Source organism: Apus apus, chromosome 1, assembly GCF_020740795.1.
Source record: "Apus apus isolate bApuApu2 chromosome 1, bApuApu2.pri.cur, whole genome shotgun sequence".
NCBI lineage: Eukaryota > Metazoa > Chordata > Aves > Apodiformes > Apodidae > Apus > Apus apus.
In genome coordinates, this window is record NC_067282.1 from 155,468,523 (window position 1) to 155,491,151 (window position 22,629).

The 22,629-nt window shown below is 45.7% G+C and overlaps 1 protein-coding gene across 1 annotated transcript; it reads right to left on the minus strand.

Annotated features, from left to right (window-relative positions):
- Positions 1-26: 26 nt before the first annotated feature.
- FAM234B (family with sequence similarity 234 member B) lies at positions 27-20,719 on the minus strand. The gene is made up of 13 exons (XM_051625994.1): positions 20,658-20,719; positions 14,380-14,772; positions 13,343-13,441; positions 12,038-12,226; positions 10,493-10,623; positions 9,681-9,828; positions 9,175-9,316; positions 8,387-8,530; positions 4,871-4,952; positions 4,485-4,640; positions 3,816-3,933; positions 2,443-2,669; positions 27-2,080 (listed from the first exon to the last, which is right to left on the minus strand). Exons 1-13 carry the CDS (start codon positions 20,692-20,694, stop codon positions 2,075-2,077), a joined length of 1,872 nt encoding a protein of 623 aa, XP_051481954.1. The 5' UTR covers positions 20,695-20,719; the 3' UTR covers positions 27-2,074.
- Between the last annotated feature and the right edge of the window lie 1,910 nt (positions 20,720-22,629).

Consider the following 22,629-nt stretch of genomic DNA (forward strand, 5'->3'; position numbering starts at 1 on the left):
AAATACTGGTTCACATGAGACACTGATGCTGTACACAGTATTTATTTGCTCCACTGCAGTTCACAGTTCAAATACATTTTCCCAACAATATACAGACAGACTCTTTATTCACAACGGGGATGTGTGTTTGTCCAGGCATAGAGAATTCACATTATGGGGGAGCTAATGTCACTGCACTTGAGTATCAGTTCTCCCAGAAAGAACCTCAGGAAAGTAACTACTTCAGGAAACAGCCGCTTCACCTTTCCCAGCAAGGTGGTGGCTAGACAGGAGGGAAGGGACCCTCCTGTTTAATCCTATTTTGCTACATTTCCTCACATTTCCAGTTCCTATTATGCAGCTGTATTTACTGACTATATATTATACACATTAACCCCTGTCTGGAGGAAAATGCCAGGCCTAGAGCCACTGCTACAGTTGTGCTAATATATACAAAGCTATTTACAGAAAAATACTATTAAACATATACAAACTGTTCACAGGCTCTGACAGTAAGAGAGCAGGGCCCAAGTACCAGCCTCGGGGCTTGCAGCTAATCCTGAAGGGCTATCCTGGAAGCTTTATATGGAGATGTAAGGACAGAGAAAAGAGAGGGTGATATAGCAAGGAGAGGTGTCAAGAGCCCATGAGAGCAAATCCATAGCAGATGTGTCCATCTGGAGGGAGGGTCAAAGTCCTGCCATCACCTCACCACTCGGGGAAGTTTAGGCAGGCTGAAAGGACATGTGCCATCCCAGGAGGACAAAAGAGTCTTTTGCAATCCTCATCTCAGCCTGGCTCTGCTGAATATCAAAGGTCAGACCTCGAAAAACGCTGGGAAAACAGCTCCTGTATTGTTGCCCTGCAGTGTGGGAAGCTGCTGGAGCATCCAAACGGTTCCTTCTTATATGGTCATTTCTATCACAAGAAAATTCATGTAGATGCCCTGCAGCAACCACACAGGAGACTGATGGCACATTCAAAGGCACAGCTGAAAGCACTAAACGTTCTATGAGCAAATGTGCCTTGGGGGTAGTCCATTCCTCTGGAACTGCAAATAGGGCTGGGCTGGCAAGATAATGGTAAAGTTGAGCCCAGAGCAGGGGTCAAATGCACAGAAAAGCTTTCCAGTTCTGCTTCTGTCTGAGCCTCTGAACTCTGAAGCAGTGGTGTGAGAATCAGCTTTGCTGTGACTGGATCTAGCGCAATGTTTAAAATGCCAGTGGGGATCTGCTGGGAATCTGTCCCTAACGGGCTGTGATGCATTTGCGAAGGGAGACTCAGCCCATTGGACTGAAGTATGATGTTACACTGACATTTTGGATGAATGAAAAGCTTAGGGATAGACAGAAATAAGATGTGATCCTTTTCCTTGTGTATCACACACGTGAACCTGTCCTGAACCTGGGTTTGGGGAAAAAATATACAAGGGCTGGCAAATGCTGTGGGGACCACCTTTCTCTAGATCAGGTAACTTAGCCAGAGAGCTAGTTTGTCTGTGAGTTTGGGGGCAGAATGGAGAAGAGGGCTAAGAGAACAGGAATGGTTGTAGACAAGACTAGCCCTGCAGGAGCCAGACAGAGGCTTCTCTCCAAATATATAAAAATTAAAGAAGATGGCATCCTTTAGCCACACCATTGCTTGAGTCATCATGGCCCACTCAAGGCCTAGAGCTTGTTTGACTGCCTAGGAATACTGCTTGGACATAAAAAGGAGTGTCCTAAATCTCATTCATAAATTAAACATACAAAAAATATACATATATTGTATAAATTGATACATATATATATATAAAACCTGGTCATATATATATGTATATAAATCCTAAATTCACATTTCTGTGTTACCTGGAAGGAAGCATGCAAGAACAGCATATGGAGGAGGAGACTCTGAACAAGGTTCCTCTGGTAGAGCACAGGTCGGCCTAGGAAAAACCTGCCTCCAGCAGCATTCATTCCCCAGAGGGCTGAAGAAAGGGGAAGTGCTTTTAGCCCCCATTCCCTCTACACAGCAGTTTTCCTGAAGATCCACAGAGCAGATTCTTGTATTCCACATACCGGCTGCAGGTCCAACCAAAATCTGAGGCACCACCAGGCTACAGCTGAAGAAGGAAAGGCAAACAGAAACTAAAGCCAAAACTTACTATCATTCAGTCTGGTAGAGAAAAGTGGTAATTCACAGGACAGCAACTGAACCTGGCCACCACTACATGGAGGACTCTCCCTCTGTGAGTCTGTCCATCCGTTATGATCATCATCATCCCTGTTCTTTCTAAGATCCCCTTCTTTGTCCAACTGCCAAAGTACAGGTGGGCTTCACAATCTGTCCAGCTTATGCCTAAAGGGGCAGCCAGTGATGTTGCAGTCTCTCTGCATCCCAAGGAGCACCTAACTATGTCTATAATGAACAGATCAGATATTTCCAAAGGCCTGGGTTTCATTAGGGATTTCTGCACAATCTCACCTTTTGAGGAAAGTCAACAAATTTCAGCCGGGCAAGAAATCGCCTTACTTCTCCACGGCTGATTTTGGGAGTGGTGGTGTCCTTCAGCCACACCATTCGACCTTGACTCATCATGGCCCACTTCAGGCTCAGCTTGCTGACTGAGAGAAATCCTGGCTGCTTTTCAGAGGTTGCAGTTGTTGTCACAGTGATGTAAAATGCGTCCTTCTGGAGATCGTTAATTCCAACTGGTCCATAAGAAAAGGGACAGAAAAGATTGGTGAGGAGTAACTGATGACGTCTCTTCCAAAGGAAATCTTAACAGTCTTTACTCAGTCAAAACATCCACTGGTCTGCCGGTATATTCAGTCTGACTTTAAAACTACATGTACCTTAGTTAATCAGGGGAAATTATATTAAGTTAAAAAAAAAATAAATCCATGGAAATCAACTGAAATTTAGATCGGGAATTGAAGGGTTTGGTTCCAGGTGATGTTTTTGAACTTACTATAGGAGATGCATATATTTCAATAATGAGGTTCACTTTCAGAGAGATTTTCTTCCCACACCTGTTAGCAGGTATTGTTTTACCTTTATAGGAGGGGAAACTGGTAAAGCACGGGCAAGTCAGTTCACTCCAGTCACAGCATAATGCTCTGTACACACCGCAGAAAACCCAATTTCTAAAAAACCCTCTAAAAATGATACTCCATTCATTCTTGACCAAGCTGTGTTTTTGATACACATCCAGTTAGATCAATCACTATGTAGCAGCTTTTTTATGCTTCTCAGCCTACTGCACTCAGTTCTAGATGAACTGACCTTTTGTCCCACATCCTGTCATGTTCAACAGGCTGGCTGTTAGTTGAACTACTTCAGAAAGAACACAGAAATCCAACAGGGACTGTACAATCTTGTATAGAGACCCACTTTTCCCTGGAAACACACGTTTAAATATTTTTTATTCCTCCTTTCAAAAAGAAAAAGGAAGAAGCAGCACAGCTGCTATCCTGGAGAGCAGGAGGAGATGGCCAACAAAGGTAAAAATGTATCTGAGATGACAGAGAAAAGTTTGAGCGATTCTTCATGCACTGCCTTAAATCATAAATAGCTTCATGGAAAGCCAGGGAACTTCTCTGGTGTAGAACATGTATGAAATCAAACTTGGACTTTTCCTTACTTAAACACGTGCAAGAAACTTGGTGGGTCTTTTATTTGCAAAGTAGGGGATTGACATGACCTTCCTTCAGATAAATATTTGCCATTGCTGGCCTATGTGTGGTGGACTTCAGGTTCCACCTTTAAAAGCACAACTACACCCCGTTGTTTCTCATAGCTACCTCTTCCTCCATTTTTCTATTAGCATAGGTAGTTCCTCCTCCATTTGTACTCACCTGCTGAAGCAATGACTTTGTCTGTTGCATTGGTGAGGTCCAAAAGGACTGTAGGAAAAACAGGATGGAGGAGATAGAGATGGTGCAGCACAGGGCGCTCAGGTCTGGGACCAGGTTGCTGTTGGGATGAAGGACAAACAAAATGTTACAGCTGAGTAGTAAAGAGGGCTCTAGCTTTACCTAAGAAATAAAGAGGTTTTCTGACACTGTGCGGTCTTTACGAGAATCAGAAAATCAAAAACTCTATGGTTTTACAGAGATTAAATCCTGCAGGTTTTTTTTTCAAACTGAATTTGCTCCACACCTTCTGTGTGCTAAGACTGGGATCTGGCTCTGTCAAAGCCAGCTTGATGGGCCAAGCTACAGTTTGGAAGTTTAATTCTCCATGCTGACTTGGGTGCCTGCATGCAGAGAAGTTCTCTGCAGCTGGGAACAAATTTGCAGTAAAAATATCTCAAGTGTTGGGAAAAAAAAAAAAAGGAATTTGTGCAGAACATTTTAGTTTTGTGGATGAGCTTTCTGTCTATAAAGCCAGCCACTTGGTGAAGAATTTGCACACAAAAATTCCTGTGTTCAGGCTCAGAGAAGTCTGAGTGTCAAAGCAAGAGGAAAGACAGATTGTATGTGCCTCACAGAGGAACCTCAAAGTGAAGAAAGCTGTTTGCTTACCAAACTTTGTAACACAGGCTGTGCTTCATTGGCCCAGAAGAGAAAAACAGACTTCTTGTCCAAAGTCATGACTGACAATGCATCCAGTTGTTGCTTCTGCCATGGGAGTTCCTGGTTCCAAACAGGCAGGCCAGATTTGCCATCTACCACCACCACCTCAAAGTCAGGAGAGAGATACAGCATTAAGGGATGCTCAGGTGGGGGGAGGTACAGAGAGACCCCCTGCAGTGCCATGGCCTGTGCTGTTTGTTCCCTTTAACACCTGTGGCTGCAGAGTGTCAGTCACAGAAATGGGAATAGTGAGGAGCTGGGCATGATTGTCCCTTTCTACCCAAACTCCCTCACTCATATGTCGCCACCGCCCTCATTACCTTCACCTGTTTTACCTTTTTGTTCCCATCTCCGGTCTGTGCTTGCAACATGAAGTCCAGAGTTTGGTCAGCACTGAAGTAACCAGGTACAGGCTGGCTGTAAATTTGGAAAAAGAAACACTCAGTGCCATGGCAGACTAACAGGGATTTCTGATGAAGGCAGCACAGTTGCTTCAGTCCTTGATTCTGCCTCTTAAAAATGTAGGATTTGCCAGGCTAAGATCAGAACTGCTCTGACTGTCAGGAACCATTTGTTGGTGGATCACAAAAGTGAAAAATTATCAAGCAGCCCATGGTGCTTGTTAGCCATTCTTCAGAGCTGCCTGTGTTAGGGGGCATCCCTTGCTGGGCTGTGTAGACATCTGTTTATCACCCTGTGACATGACTCCATATTAGTCTTTCCTTAGTGTGAGAACTTGTACTGTTTTGCTGTTGTCATAAAAAACTACCCAGCCCTTTCAAAATGCATCGACAAATTTGACCTTCTGCTGAAAGGGTATTTTTGAGGCTGCCCAAGTTGTGTGAAATGGCTCTTAATATAGTCACCATTAATGTCAAGTCATGATTCCTTGTTTTCTTACTTCTGGCAGTTTTACAAGCCTTTTTATAACTTCAGCAGTTTAAATGAAGTCCCCTCTCATCCTTTCCCTTCTGGGTGGCAAAATACTACTGAATATCTCTCATTATAGCTGTTTTCTAACCGTCTTGCTTGCCTTTGGCTTTCTGAGTCTTATCTCTGTCTTCCTTAAATTCACAACAGCTAAACATTAGGTCCTAAATAAGCACAAATGATTTCTCAAAATTCACAGAATCAGAGATTTTATGGCAAGGCAGGATCACCAGAGTATGTGCCCCCTCCTCTTGTTTATGACAAATTTCTGTATTTCACCCAATAAACCAAGTATCAGTAGGCTGACTTTGATGAGATCTACCAGCCATGAGGCTTGCTACGGAAATACAAAGATGAGATTAATTCATCACTTCTCGTGACAGTCCGTTCTAATGATTAATCTCACCCAAAGAAACATGCCTGCATTTTCATTTTCTTGAACATGAATGGCTTTTCCTCCGAGCCACTTGTTCTTGCTACTGCAAGATTAAAATGCCTGTTAGCTCCCATTACTTACGCATGTTTATGAACTCACCTCTCAGGCTTCTCTTTGATCATGCAAACCCACTGCTTAAATCCTCCAAGCTAAAGCATTTTTTCCAGCCCTTTTTCTCCAGTTTTTCCAGCTTCCCCTTTAAAATGTGCATACCAGAATGGCTCCTGAACAGCAATGCCACATTACAGCAGTGGCTTGACTATTTATACTTAGTACATCAAAAAATGTCATTCACTTTACAGACACCTTTGGCAACCAGAACCAACACTTTGAAGGCAGCATCATGGGACACTCCTACAGCTTGAAAGCTCTACAGCAGCTAAAGGAAGTAGTAGGTAGTTCTATCCTATTGACACAAATGTAGAACACTTCCTAAGGTGCCTCTTCTCATGTCGCTTTTGGGTTACAGTCAGCAACAGATCCCACAAATTGAACGCAGAGAGACATATGTGTTTTAGATGCTACCAATCAACTGAAAAATCCCCTGGAGGGAGATTGAACCAGAAGGCTAGTAATTATACCTGCCCAACAGTAATCCCCACAGCAACCTGCTATTAATCCTCTCTCATCTGAAACATCCACTTAAAACACAATTTTCCACTGCTTACTCAATTTCATGGTCTCTGAACTTCACCCTTGTTTTATGACTACTGGTTCTCCTTTATGGTTTTCCAGGGTTTCTGTCAAAAGCTATCTGGAAATGCACCACATCTGCAGCAGCCAGGCTGTTTTTCTGAGACTGTTCCCAGTCTGCCTGGCTGGAGTGGTGTCCTTGGGGCAGGTTTACCCAGGAAAAGGGGAAATCTCAGCTGGCTCTGTAGGCTTTCTCTGATGAGGAACTTGATTTCAATCTGTTTGACTCTGCAGTGACACCCTTGAGCTCAATTTGTCCCCTAGCCTGTGTTGCTGAAGCAGAACTACTCTAAGTCCTGAAAAAAAACCCCAACCCTCTCAAATTAATACTTATTTGCAGCACGTTCAGTCTACCAGATCTCTTAACTCTGAGAAAACAGGCAGTACAGGACTTTAGGAGAGTGGCACTGAACAAGAATTGCTATCATTAATTTTCAATGCCTGTCTGGCAGCTTTTGTACACATTGTACTCTGTCCCTTGGAAGGTCCCAAAACCAGAAAAAACAGGGCTGCAGTGCTGCAACCTGGAATACGAGCTACCCAGAGAAGCTGTGGAGTCTCTATCCTTGGAGATATTTAAAACCTGAAAGCACACTGCCCTGAGCAACTTGCACGAGCTGAGCCTGTTTGAGAGGGTAGGTTGGACTGGACAACTTCCAGAGGTGCCTTCCAACCTCAACTACACTGTGATTCTGTGAATGGAAGAGGTAAAGCAGTTTCCAGTCCTTCTTGATTTGAATTAATTTACATTTTCCAATTAATTAGTGGATCCATTTAGAAATTTCTTGTGTATAACTCATTTTACAGCATCTATGAACTGGCTTTGCTTAGTCTGTACACACTGACCCTTTAAACTAGACCCCAGATGCACCTAAAAGACTGCAGACTCTGGGCCCAAAACACTTTTAGTCCATCTCCTCTCCCCCCTGCATGATGAGCTAGCCACAAGCCATTCCTAAAGCCATTGCTTATGTCACTCATCAGCCCTCAAGAATGCGGACATGATCTTGATATCAAACCGAGCTGTTTTTTTTTGCTTAATGAAGTTCCAGTGCCTCCTTCCTGTAGATGCTCTTGACAGAAAGGTAACACTGAGCTGAGAGCTGCTTTCTTTCCTCTAGATAGCAGAGGAAGCAACTTGTTTCCAACATAATTTCCCTCAACTGTGCCCAACTGCCCTTTGCAAATATTTAATACTGGGCAAGATGAAATTTCCAGCTCATATCAACCTGCAAGATCTGGCAAATTACTTAATTTCCATGTGTGAAATTAGAGAATAAATGGTATTATTTTAAGGTCTACTTTCTGTACAAATGATGTGCTGACTGCCATCAGAGTGCTTGTTTTCAACTTTCAATGAACTTTAAGAATTTAAGGCCATACACAGACACCTTCTTTACATACTTCACGTCATTAATATAACTGCTCCTCTCCACTGAGCTGGCAAGTGGCTGCTTGGGACACCAGATAGGCTGAATCACACACCAGTAATCCCCTGAATTCCAATACCATGACATTGCCAGGACAGCAATGCTGGGTACCTGAATCAAGCCCCTTATTCGTGGTCACTCACAAGCACATGGCTTATGTTTCTAGCCTTCTGTTCCTTGCTCCCCCTGCCCTCCTCACTTGCTCAGCAACGCATCTGCACACCTCCATCCAGTTCTCAGATTTCTCTGCAGACTTGGATAATTCTTCTTAATTGCTTTGTAAGGAGCACATGAGCTTAAAAGTGATAGGCAGGAAATGGTACAGGAAGAAATAGGACACACAAATGTTCCCATTATGTAACCTGCTGATGTTCTGCAATTCCAGGGTCCAGCAGGGCTCTAGGTCCTGTCCCCGCAGTAGGATCAAGCCCTCTTTGGTTGTGATGAGCAGGTTGCTGCAGTTTGTGTCAGGTGTCTTCATCATCTGCAGGAAGTCAACACCACCACTGGGACAAATGGAAAGCAGAGAGGAGATTATGAGGCTTGTATCTGCACATCTCAGCACTAGCTGCCTGTCCACAAGACAGTTCATCCTACCTATGATTTGAACTATCCCTAGAGAAGCCCATCATTTCCCCAGTGGAGCTTAGCTTCCTTTGGGGGTTTCTCTGTTAAGTGGGCTAAATTCAAGTGTGCGGTCTTCTAAACATCTTGAATTACTATAAAAGCATGGGATCTGGAGGCTTGCATTGGTTATGTCCTTTTATTCCTAACCAGGCTAAACTTGACCCCAATTTGGCAGTAAAGAAGAAGGAGACAAATCCAGGCCTACAACACTGTACACAGACTGAGCTTCCCAAAAGGACTCCATTAGTTGGGAACACTTTTTTTTTTTTTCCTCCAGGTATGCATAGGGGATGGAAGAAAGGAACAAAGAGTGGAAGCAGCAAAGGACTCCCTTTTATCATACTCTGCATTTCTTTTGCTAGGACAACCACAGGAGAGGGAGTAAACAAGGGGTTCCCCAGAGTACTGTTATCAACTAGACAATGGAAAGGACAGTAGGAGGAATCATCTCTAGGAGCACTAAGAGGTGTCTGCTTTCCACTTCCTCTCCCAGCAGAAGCAGGATGACAAGTCTGTCTCTTACCTGTAAATGTCAATGAGTTCTGACAGGTTGACAGATCTGCGCTTTTCCCACTCCGGCTCCTCCTGCTGCAGCATTGCAGGAAAGCTGTCCCGGTTTCTGGCTTGGGTAAAGATATCCCTTAAGGCAACTGCTTGAACATTACCTGCCAGGAAAAGTAAAGATGAAGAGTCCTACCTGCAAAAGTTAACGTCCTAATAGCACAGAGTTGTCCCTGGGACCACTGCAGTTCTGACAGAAGGCAAAGAAACGCCCACAGCTGGAACTTCCCTGGCATGACATGACTTTGAGAAACTCCAAGGTATTCCAGGCTAGCAGGTATTGGTGCTCCTACACTTTTCCACACCATGGAAACTTATGCAACACCATGGAAACACGCCATGCCCTCTACTCCTAGCTTTTACAGGAGAAGTCATAGTAGAGATATTTCAGGGATGCTCTGGGCCATTTTAATTAAATGAATGTCTTCTCAGTAAGGTGAAGTGCTGCAGAGGCAAGGTGCATCTTACCAAAACCAAACAGGATGTAGATGGCTCCTCGGCTGGTGATGTGGACTTGGGGGCCAATCACTTTCCCTTCTCCATTGGTTCTGTACTTCACAGGCCCACCCAATGCAGTCCCAGTCTTTCCTGACACCAAGATGAAAAACACATCAGGCTGCAAAGAGAGAGGTATTGGGATTTTTAGCAGTGCTTTCACACACGTGTGCTCTCAGAATCTTCTCTGGTCCCCACAGCATGAAGCTCCATTGCTCTTTCCCCCCACAGCAAGGTCTAGCTAGTGGTCTCTTTCTCTTTGCTCAGTTTGGCTTTCTGGAAGCCCTACATTCATGCTTTTCTCTTGACTGCAAAAAAAACCCCAAAAAACCTTAAGTTCCCTATAAACCTTAATGCTAGATTTGAGGGAAGGGATAAGCATAGAGGAAATCTGCACCTGAATTAATCCCACAAGCATTTATTTCTCTTGGATAAGCTGAATGCTCCTTTCTCCAGTGATCTATCTCAACATGGTTCCCTACACTGCTGCTAAACACTCACTTCACTGAACAGAAACAGGTATTTCTCAAGTCTCATCCAGGGGTAAATAATGACACTTCTGTTCATTCCCAGCTGATAAGAAATGCAGGTAGTGTTATTACTGCTTGATCTCCCTGCTCTGACCTATTGGAAAAAAAAAAAAAAAAGGTGCTTTTCAGCAAAATCTAAGGAAATGAAAATTAGGGGCTCTTGCAGCTCCTGGTACAGCCTTTCTACATTAGGCTCCTTGTTGTTCCTCTAGACAGTCCAGGTTCTTCCAAATCTTGAGCAGGGATATGCTGTACCTGTGTCTCTTTGAGAGCCAGAACAACTATATCCCTAATCCCATCTCCATCTACATCTGGAAGAGTTGCAGCTGGTGCAGCCAGGATCCCACTTGAAAGGTGGATGGAGTTCAGCGTCCAGATGGTCTTGCCTGTGGGAAGAATAGGTTTAAAGAGACCTGCAGCACTTGAGGAACCAGGAGGCATCCCCAGAGGGTTCCACAAAACCTTCTTGAAGAAGGGAGCAAGAGAAGTTGTTTCTCTCATTCTCTGAGAAGAATGAGACAAGCCTACAAACTGGGGCAGGCAGCAGTGGGAAGCAAAGTTATTCCCCCAGCATTTTCTTCAGACTCTCTTTGAGTCATGTGTCAAGTCCCACTATGCCTCCTTCTTAGCATCTTTCTAGAAAGACCTGAGCCCAGAACAATCCCTGAAACAGCAGAGAATATTAGAGGTTCACTCTTGGAAGGAGAACCTAAATGAGAGTGCTGCTCGGCAGGACAGCAGTTGTTTTTCTCAGCCAGTAAAGCCTGTAGGTAGATGCCAGGAAAGGGAACAGATGGGCAGTTCTGATATTCAAAGTGCAAATCTGTGTCTCAGTTAAATTCCCAGCAGCTAATAACCACTCCAGCATGGCATGCTCACTCCACCTCAGGGTAAAAGCATGTTAGCAGACGTAATGTCAAATGGTTCAGCAATCCAGCACAGACCCAGCTGGAAACTCAGTAAAACCTGATCTGCAAATTGGCAAACAAACACTCAAAGAAAGCAAAATGAAATTCAGTGCTTTTACTTTTCCATGATTCTTTTCCCAACACTTCTGCTTTTTCAATCATAGTTTAAAAATGCTTTTCTGCTGCTGTGTAAGATAGGGCTTGCTCCTGCATCACAAAGGAAACCAAAGGCCAGACCTACAAACATTTGGGTACATTAGTAACACTACTAGTGCTGGTAAAGGAGACAGCCTATGGTTCTGACCCTGCAAGGACTGTGCAATTAATCTTGTCCCTAAAAGCAATTTAAATAAAAGTGTTGCTGCTCACTGGCTAGATCTGTCACCTAAATCCAAGCTTCTAGTATCTCTCCATTCTCTGTTTTGATTCTAAAAGCATCCCTATACCTATCTATGAATATTTCTGCCAGAGAACTATGTGGTAGAACAAAGAGCAATCAGAGAATGGAGGTGCACATGATCAAGTGATTAGAAACACAATATTCATTCACATCTAGTAAATTCTTCTGTGGGCCAAAATACTTGGAAGGTTTCCTGGCTTGTTGTTATATAACTTCTCCACTAACAGTGTTTAGCTCAATGTCCTTTATGCCATGGGGATGCTACAGGATAAGATTAACACTTTGAAATGTTCTGCGATGGTAGGATGAAGATGGTGCCACGGAGTAGCAATGGTTTGGAATCTCATATCCCGTATATCAGCTCATTAGTGTTTTGAGTCCTTCCTGTGTGCCACTAGGTAACAGTCACCATGAAGTGCCCGCACAGAATCACTCATGCTCTTTAATAAAACAAAACAGCAGCAGCATATTTCGAATATGGTGATAGTTTACCTGTGGAAGCACTAAGAAGGCTGAGGAATTTTGATGTTCCTGTAACAAGGCAGACGGGCTCTGCGGCTGCCCCCAGTGACAGCCCTTTGCACTGCACATTCCGAGTCTCCTCTGGAAGCTGGATGGACCACAAGGTGCTGCCGTTCATACCAGAAAGGGCCACCACAGTTACAGAAGGCCTAGAAACACCTGGAAGAGGCAGGAAAGAGAGTGAAATCCCTTTGCATCGGAGGCTGTGTCCGTGCTGCCTTTGGTCTTTGAGCATCAGTTCTACCTCTAGCTTTCAGAGTTGAGTGGCTCAAGCTAGCCACATCCACACTGCCTGAAAGCAAAGGTCAGATCCCACCCCATGGCTGAGTCTCTGCCTGCAGAGAGCCCAGTGCAATAGGATGTCAGGGGACCTGGCAGTCGCTGGATAACAGTGGCCAGTATCAGCAGGATGCTACTATGTTACCTGAGGAGAGTGAGGGTTAACAGAGAAAGCAAAAGCAGCCAGGATGAGGAAGAAGGGTGAAACTTGCTAAACAGCGAAGCACAGTAGCTTCCCCACAATCAGCTAGTCTATTATCTGTGAAGAAACAATGATCTGGAGCCCAGCAAGTATATGGAGTGACCTGGAGAAAAAGGCAGCAAGGAGAGGGTGTTGCCTGCAACACCAGCCTACACCTGCTCCAAAAAAACATATGTAATGCTCCTTGCTGGCCAGCAACTGGCTAGTTCAGAAGAACCAGAGTGCTTCAACAGTCAGCTCTGCCATCACTGCTCCTGTTACCCATTAGTGACTAGGACACTGGACCACAGATTAGGAAAGAGTCGAGACTCTACCACTGAATCCCATCTGTGACCTTTGTAAAGCTGCTTCCTCTCTCCACACTTCTATTTCTGCATCTGGAAAATGGAGGTAGTTAAGACTGAGCTCTTTTGTGAAGGGCTCTGAAAGATAACAAAGGGGGGAAAAACCACCATCTTATTTCCAATTGCTATTTGTACGGCAGTGCTTTCTGACTGCTTTATCTCTGCCCTTAAACCAAGTGTGCACAAATACAAGATCAAGAGATGGACTTGCCCCAAAATGATATAAGGGGAAACAGATGATGCTGAACCAACAGGTATGGAAGCACACTTGTAATAACAATTATGACCAGCATGACAAAGCACAGGCACACCAACCATTTTAAGGAACTCTGGAAAGAGCAATGTAGTGGATTTGCAGTGGCAGGAACTCTTCCCGTGCATAAGCCAGAAGTACAGAAGTCTGTACTGAGAAGTACAGAAAGAGGAACGGAAAGGAGCTGTGGTGCTTACCCATGACACTAGCATTCATCAAGGCAGTGAAGACGATGAGGATGTCAGGGAGCCCATCACCGTTCACATCACACAGCTCCAGCGGGGATAACACACCACCTGCAACAGTCACACAGCATCACAGCACTGTTGTCAAAAAGGCCATCCAGCCCATTCTCCACACTGGGAGCAGAGGGCTGGCCCAGAAAAGAGACTCATGGATGGCCAAGCCTCACAGAGTCTGCCAGGGAACCACCAATGCCAGGAAGCTCCCACCACCCCATGGAAAAGCAAATGTTGCATCTGGGACAGAGAAAGGAAACGGGAAATTGGAAAAGCCAACAGAACAAGATGTCTGCTTCCCACCTCACTTTCTGAGGTGATGTGGGATCCACGTATCTTACAAAAAGTCTTAGCCTCAAGAGCCAGGGGAAGAAAGCAAGGAGGGAGAGACATATCTAGACCTGGCAGAAATTACTTCACAACCCACTGTTACTTTACTGCAGAGGTCAGAATCAGAGATACTTTAGAAATGTTACCAGTGGCTGGTATAGGATGACAAAGGATCCCAAATGTTGATTTACAGATTCAAGCAGGACAAGACAAAAGAAATAAGGTTAGTTAAGCCAGTTAGGAGACACAAAGACTTCTATCCCTCTTCTCCTGAATACACCCACACACTTCAGCATGGAGGTGCTGGTGAAACCCAGGATGTAGGGAGGAAGGCCCTATGTTTTCAAGTGGGCTGGGCCATCTCTATCTGGAACAGACTACACCATCCAGACAAAAAGGCAGGATGGGAGAAGAGTAAAAATGCTTTTTGATATTGACAGAAACAAGATTTTGTGGCACTGTTATCTACTGATGCCAGATTTCACAGGCCTCAGCTTGAAGAGTGAGCAGGACACAGCCGCCTGTCTATTACCTCGGAGCATCTGCAGTGGTGAGGAAGGGCCTCTGCTCCGAGCTGGCTCTCCCAGATAGGTCTCTCCCGCCGATGCCCAGCCTGGAAGCTGCCACCTCCCCCACGCCAGATGTTGTTCCTGGGGCTTTCTCACCTGCTCCCTGACCTAGGTTGCGGTTCCAGGTGTTATGCAAGTCTCTAGGGGGACAGGGAATTAGAAACGCACACACCAACACAAGAATCATCGAGATCACCACAGTGAGCAAAAAGATCGCTGTGCGCAGGTATGGCATGAGGGAGGGAACAGCCTTCTGCTCCAAACTCCCAGCTGTTTCTGCAGGATAACCCTCAGGTGCGCTCTCTGACGTGTGCTGCTTTGTCATCCCAACCTCCACATCGGAGTCAGGGTCCTGCACCTCCTCAGGAGGACTCTTCCCGTTCTTGACCCCCCCATTCTTCTGGATGTTGAGTACCAGGTCATCTTCACTTTCATCACTGTCAGCCTGAGTGAGGGGATCATATTCCCCAAGGTCTGGGCTCTTCTTTCCTGAGGAAAAAGATAGAGAGAGACAATAAAACATGAGATCCTCACTTTTGAAGGATCTCAGTGCACAAAAGGCTGCAGAGGATGGTGATACAGAAGGAAAGACTGTGTGGTCTGCATTTTGCATAGATCCAAGTGAGAGGTGTGAGAAAGAAGACATGTTTCAGAGTAGCAGCTGCTGGAAAAAAAGATGCCAATAGTTTATTTTCCCAAAACAAAGGTATATATATAAAATAAGTATATGCATACATATACACACATGCATGTGTTTGTGTATATATATATGTATGGAATTCACAGCTGATTTCATTCTAATACTTCGTGTTTGGTAATGAGACACACGGACATGAAGCCATGCTTAACGCTCCAAGTACCTAAACTGTAGTAGCACTCTCCTGACTTCAGACTCTGAACTCCTTTAGCATTTGCCAACCTCTATTCTCAACACGGGTTCTCACCACTTGCAGTCTGTGTATCTGCAACTCATTTTTTCCCTGCTCATCCAACCTGGTCCAAGCAGCTCTGCTGCCTTCTACTATACCCTTTTGGGTCAGTAACATGCTGGTGTCCAAAGTGATCGGGCTGCCTCTCTTAAGGCACCACCTTCTCTGTATGGCTCAGCACTGTGAGTGGAAGTGCTCCAACCCCTGCAGTGGGAAACCAGTGAACTGCTCTGCTCCTGCTCCCACCAGAGCCAACAACAGCTTGTGCTTGGCCTTGCCGAGGCAGGTAACTTAGCACTGATGCCTTCAGGTGGTGGTACGACAAAGTAGCTAAGCTCTAGGTGTCTCCCCCACAGATGCCTGGCACATGGACAACTTCTCCCCGAAGTCCTAGACATCCACAGGGCGTGTGACGAGGGCAGGTGCTGAGCCCAGTCATACATACTGGCATGAGGCCAGGGCCATCTGTTTATGGGAGCAGGCAAGTTCACGCAGACTTACTGCCCTGAGATACGAGTGGAGGATCACGTCTCAGGGAGCTGCCCTGTGCCACCAGGCTGGGCATGGAGCCATGGCCACCACTCTGACATCTGCAGGGTCTCAGCCTATTTCTCTCTCATATTTGAAGGCAGGATTTTGCTATCCCAGACATCTGCCTCATTTCCCTCTGCCTAAAGCTAATCCGAGACAGCTAACTTGTGCCCAAAGATGCTTTAAGTGATACATGCAAGCCATAACTAATAAGCAAAACCAAGCAAGCTGTAATGGCTCTCAGACACTAAGATGAGGGGAAGGCTTTACAAAGCAGAAATTTAAGGGCTTTCATGATATTCTTCTTGCATAAGATAATATGCCTTACTTCTGGTTTTCCTGCTGCAGGCAGACTCACAGTTACAGACCTACTGTAGCATCTAATTAGTGCAACATAACTACTTTGCATCACCTAGAATTTATTTTGGGGCACGTGGATCCCATTTCTTTCCCACTTCTTGCCCTAGCACTTATAAATGGCATTCTGTGACAATTTTAGGATTTAAGAAAAACTGTCAATCCCACTAAAGGCCAAACGCACCACACTAAGTGGGAGCAGCAAGGACAATCCACCCACACTGAGCAGAAGAGAACAGAGGTAACCAACCAGATCACATATCTAAACCAGACCCTTCCTTTTTGAATCAGGGGCTTTTACAAAAGACTCATGTCAAAACAATCTGGTGCACACATACTCCAAAAACCCATTCCTTGTGGAGGCAGAGCACCCAGCTAAAAGATACTACATTTCTATGGGATGATCCAGTGTATCCCTGTGAGACACTTCATTGCTTCACATAAATCTGCCCTAGATATGCATGTGGGCTTTTCAGAAGTCTTGATGACCCCAGCTTCATTCTGTGAGTGAAAAAGAAGGCCACCAACCCCAGTGGCACACAGGTCTCTGCTCAGAGACTGCAGTGACAGTGCAGTGTGATTCTCAGATGTCTACACAGTAGGTTGTACTGACAAGTTGCTGGAAGAGTACTCAGAGAAAACAAGAAGTTCCAGAGAGGACTTAATGGCAGGGTGTTTGTAGCTTCTCCCTACAGATCCAGATGTGCCAGTTCAAGCCAGGTCAGAGTGGCATGAAAAACAAATGCTGCTGGTCCAAGAATAAATAGTATTTATCCTGGGAAGCCAAAGTCATGCAGTTACGTTAACCAGACTGCTCCCAGTTTTGGAACCTGCAATGCTCTGAGTAAAAGAACTCAACAGCATACTTCAGAAATACTGTGATTTGTTTCATTATTTTAATTCCAGACAGTCAACCCCAAAGACTAAAACCTGCTGTTCATCCTTGGGTCAACTGAAAGTGTTAAAGGAAATGAGCTTTATCTGGAACAGATTTGTTCTGGATCTCTAGGAGATAGAAAGTACCTTGAAACTATGGGTCACCCACTCCTTGAACTGTCTGGGATTGAGATGCTGGGAACATGAATGATAGTGTCAGACACCACAGACAATCTGTAACAGGAATATCTTTCCTGCTGAGAACCAGTTAAGAAAGAAAATCCACTGATCAGAGAGTAGAAAACAGCTACTACACAGTAATGACTTACAGCTTTTGTTGATCTACACAGGAAAGGATCTATTGAGTTACAGAAGACCTATAAAGCAGAGAACTACTCAGTCTTATTTCATGTCTAAGCCAGACTTGGCATTCCTTCTCCTCAACTTTCCTCAAAAGGTTAGTTGGCACTCTCAGAAGGCAGAGCCGCTCAGTATGGTCAGGCATAAAATGCCCTGCTGATTTAAGCCAAAAGGAGGGAAGACACTGCCCTTTAACAATGGTTGTTGGAAAATTAACCTAGCACACAGGAAAACCAGTTGCATATCTAATCTCAAGAGGATTCAAATGCTCATCTCCCACTGTTTGGAGAGAGCCCTAACAATCAATCTGGAGGTGTTTTGGGAGTGCATCTGGAGGGCTGGTGAGGATGTGCTCAGCCCAACCTTCTGAGGCTGTTCTGCAATGCAGAGAAACGTAACTCATGATTCATCTGGCTGGAAAGAGGGCAGAAGGAACACAGCTCTTCTCAGATTTAGGCCACTTGCTGTGGAAAGGAGGGATACCGTACCTGGCTTCCACTAACCACTCCCAAGTGATTTTTCAATAGAAAAGCATAAGTAGTGACACGTAAAGAAGTAAACAATGTGTGGAAACAACAGCAGTCTCACGCCATTCAGAGAATTACAATTTATTGATAAGTGCTCCAGAAGTCAAATTCTTTTCCTTTCTAGTCATCAGCAAGGCTCAGGCTGGGGGAAGACAGTTTGTTCATCAAGAGAAAGCTAATACTGCCTTTGCTGCAAGTGATCAGCTGTCAGAAAATTCAATTCTCCCATGCAGTTTTCAGCTTTCCATCGTGGAAGCAGAAATACTAGGACCTGAGTTGGCCTCTTAGTCAAACTCTCACCCTATCTCTGAAACTATAATCACTGCATAACCTTGTGATAAATTAGTCCCTGCACTAAAGAAAACAGACTCCAGAACTACCTTGAGCACTTCTGTGGCCTTGTGTGTGTAACAGATGTATATAACTCATATCTTGTTATCTGTCTTTTGAAAAGTGTCACTAAGTGCATATAAACCTTGCACCAGTCTTACAGGGATGGAGTCAGTAAAGTCGGTTTCCCTGCTGCTTTGTGTTCTGTCCTACAGGTGTAGTAAATAAACCGCTTCTATTACATCCTGCTTTAAGTTGAATTCCAGCTTTTTCCAGAGCACCACTGATAAAACAGAGGTTCTCAGTCAGTGGCCTGTGGTAAAATCAATCTGAAGGACTGCTGTTCATGATCTGTGGCTAAATTACTGGTCACGTTGCCCTGGATTATTTTTTTTGCAACCATTAGAAGAAAAGGCAAATACTGAAGAGGGAGGTTTTCAAAGGGAAAAGAGAAAGAATGCCCCAAACTTAGTGACTTTCAAGGGCAGCTGGACTCTAAACTGCACTTTATGACTTTGAAAATCCCCTGTGTGTTTGCCTAATAGTACTTTTTGCACAGGCAGCTCTTTCAACTATTGCAGTAGAAGAATGTGACCTCTCACAGAAGAAAAGATAAATCATGTGAACATGATTTGGAAAGGAGGCATCTGTGAGTTGACTGGTGTTGGAATCAGGTCTCATAATGAAATACTAATTTCCAGTGCTGATGGCTTGAAAGATATTAATTGTAATCCTCTTTCTGTTATTGACTTACTGGAAAGGCTTTTCTTTGCACTCACTTCAGAATGAAAAGAGTAAATCCTGGTCTTTAGATAAGTACAATTTTCAGTGTGCTAGTCCAGTCATGACACACTGGTTCCAGTATCTTTTGGACTCAGTTCATGTTCTGTATATTCTTTTTTTCCCCAGCTGGCAGGCACCAGTCACTGGGTACTGCAGACATATTTCTAAACCTGTGGGAAGAAGAGTTGCCACATATTGATGTAATTAATTTAATGAGATGCAGCAAGAAAAAACAGCTATAGCAATAGGCTTTCTGCTTTCTCATCACTATTGAAAAGCTGCACTTTTGTTCAAGAGTTAACCACACAAACAAGGCATGATATACGCAATTAAACATAAGGACTGATGCAAGAGCTGTTTCTTAACTGGAGTTGCAAGGCCTGGGCTCTTTTCCAAGTCAGTGCCCCTGAACAGCAGATATCAAATAGATCACACTGGTTCCAGAGGTCCCAGAAGAGATCTAAACCTGTTATTGTACGGTTCTCCAGTGGTCACACTCTAACACACACACTTATACCCACTAGTTAGCACTTTTCCTAAATAAACTTAATATGAAATGTACTCCTTCCCATTTAGGCAAATACGTATATATAAACAGGAATAAGTTGATTTGCAACCACATCTTTGAATTGAGATCTAACCAGCACTACATAAACTAAAAAACAACTACTCGAGGTATGGGTCACTGAAAGCTGGTGGGAAGGGCCCTGAAGACGTAACTGTGATCTTAATGGCCAAGTGGAGGAGGAAAAGATAACCTGCCCACTGAATGTAGCTTCACAGACTGGGGCACTGCAGGACTATATGTGGTGCTGGGAAGGAGCCCTGCCCTGCCCGTGCACAGCTGGGCCCTGTCTCTGTCCCACAGCTGTCCCAAAGACAGGCAAGCAGGCAAGATGTGGCCAGAAGGGGCAACGAGGCATTTTCCCATTGGAGTTAATGCAGCCAGGTGCATTGGCACAGTCTCCAGTCCACCTAGCAGCAACTAGCACGCTCTCAAGATCTGTTTGTGCAATGTCTTTTCATTCCCTTTTAATATCCTCACTGAAGAGAATACTTGTCGAACTGCTGCTCACTGCCTTATCTTTTGAAAGATCTGGTTGCCCAAAACAATGGTCCCTTATACTTGAATATCCTTTCATCTCGCTGAAGATCTCTGGCTGGAAGGTATGCAGAGCTGCTAGGCTGACTTTTAAACATTTACCCGGATAATTGCAGCGGGACTTACCGCACTCCTCGCCTAGCTTTCGGGGGTAAAACCCGGCAGAAGACCAGAGAGGGCCTAACGCCTTCTCGCGGTGCTGGCGACTGTCCTGAGCCCCCTGCCCGCTTCTGCGCCCGCTCCCTCACGGTCCCGCCGCGGCTCTTCACAGGCCGAGACCCCCCTCAGCCGCCGCACACGACCCCCCGGCGCCGCAGCCGCTGCCCACGCAGCCCTCCCTCCGGCCGGGGACCCGCCAGCCCCCCGCACCGCTCTGCGCCCCGGGGCAGCCCCTTCCCCAGCGCCAGGCCTCGCCACACATCGCCACATCACCAGGGCCACGCACCCACCGCCCCCCGGCCGCGGCAACCGCGCCTCCTCGCAGCCGGCGACAGGCCCGAAGGCGGGTGCCCCGGCCCCGCCTGGCCTGGCTCGGCGCGGCCCGGGGCTCCCTCCTTCCCGCGGGTGCAGAGCCCTTACCCGGCAGCTTCAGCGCCCGGGACAGCACCGTAGCCATGCTGGAGAGGCGCAGTGCCCATGCGCGCCAGCCCGCCCCGCTCCGCGCCTCTCCGCAGCCTGCTGGGGGTTGTAGTTCTGCGGAGAAAGGGGCCGCCGGAGGGCCCCGGCTCTCCCTTCCCGGCACGGCGAGCCCTGCCACTTCTGGGGGAGAGGGGCAGGGATGTTGCGGGGCAGCCCCGGGGATCCCCGTCCCTGGGAGGCAGGGGCGAGGGCCTCAGAGTGGGCAGCCAGAGGTGAAAGGCTGGGGCGAGAGAGTGATGCTGAAAGAGATGCGCCGTGTGAATGTCTGCAGCCGCAGGAGGTGGGTACCACAGGTGGCAGAGAACAAGGAGCAGTTGCACTTACTGGGAATGCTCTCCCCTGAGCTGGAAGGACCCCTTCTCACAAAAGAACTCACCAAGCAAGCATGTAGACAACAGTATCGGTGCACATAAGAGATAAGACAAACGCGTATTTTGGGTGTATAAAAGAAACCCTGTATTACAAGGAGGGTGTGCTTGATTTGTGGGAGTCCACCAAGCCCACAGCTTTGTGCAAGCTGGCAATAAACAATGTCTTCTTCTGCAAGGTAGTCTCTTTGCATTTTGGGAGCTAACTTGAAACAGTAACAAGGGGTGCAGGCCCCGAGTGTCTGGTGGGGCTGCCCCTGTGTGGAGCAGGCAGGCCTCGGGTGGGACGGCACCAGCACCGTCACCTAGCAGGTGCCACTCTCCTGCAAAGACAGCCTCCCACCTAGCCTGAACTTTGGGATTCCCATCAAAACCAAAGCTCTTCACTGGCTCAGTCACCCTTCGTTTTCTCCCTGTTGTTTCACAGGGTCAGAGACCCACCGGGCACCGGGGGCTGCTGGCCGGGAGCTGTGACCAAGGACAACCCGCATGACGGTGCTGAACATAGACACATGCAAAAATACACTTGTTGTCCTAAGTGGTTTACGCAGCAAGAGCCAGTCCTTTAAGTTGTTCCTGATATAAATGCATGCCTTCGTTCATGGGAAGTTTTGGGTTGGAATAAATCATATGTTTTTATTTTGCAATTTTATTTTTCTTGCTTAATTACAAGAGAGTGCCAGGGCATTCTCCAAAGCTGTCCTCAGTCTTTACCACAGCCTTACGAGGTAAGCGAACAAGTGAACTTTCCCACGATGGGGAAGTTGAACAAGGAGGGTTTTGTGGCTTCCCCAAAGCCACAGGGCTCCAGCTTCCCAATTCCCGGGCCCATGCACAGGCCATCTGATACCACCATTTCTTAAAGAAATCATTTATGTGAGAAATCTTAGGGCTGACCCCTTTGTCAAAGAGAAAAGAAAGGAGTACTGGCTAAATACATCAAAAGAGAATCCAACTGGCTAAAGAACACAACTTGTTTCCTCAGCATCTTCAGCTGCTTTCCCCTGTTTCAGGCGCTATTGTGTATTATGTACTTACCCTTTCCTGTCCAGGTCTGACCTGAAACTCTTTACATCGTAACAATAAAGAAGGACCAGAAGAGAGACACCAAATGGTCTAGCTGGTGAAGAGAATTTTTTTAGATATTAACAGGAAAGAGAGTGGATCTGTTCAAAAACCTTTTTGAACCAGAGAGATTTTTTTCCACTGATGTCACAAGGCTTCAGATCAGAACCTTCCTGAGAACATAGCACTTGTGGAGGCAGTCCCAGGGGGCAAACTCTGGAGAAGCCATCAGAGTAGTTATTTTTGTTTCCCTTCCAGGTCTTTCTGAATAGAATCCTGTTCCAAATGTCATTTCCCCTCCTTCACTTTTTGATTTAAGAGCAGTGACGATCCTGTATCTATGTAAATATTTACAGGAGAGATCCTGGATCCTTTTCAAGTCACAGTTAGCAAAGTGTGTGATACAGAGGGACAAGAGCTGTCCAGCAAAGTGGCTCTTTCTAAGAAAATGCTTCTGACACCGACTAGAACTGGGAGCC

Coding starts and splice junctions, on each gene's coding strand:
- FAM234B (XM_051625994.1), bottom strand. CDS start 20,694: ATGGCTACGGTGCTGTCCCGGGCGCTGAAGCTGCCGG. Junction 9,829..10,492: donor TGGCTCTCAAAGAGACACAG/GTACAGCATATC, acceptor CTCTCTTTGCAG/CCTGATGTGTTTTTCATCTT. Junction 4,953..8,386: donor GAATTGCAGAACATCAGCAG/GTTACATAATGG, acceptor CCAAATTTACAG/CCAGCCTGTACCTGGTTACT.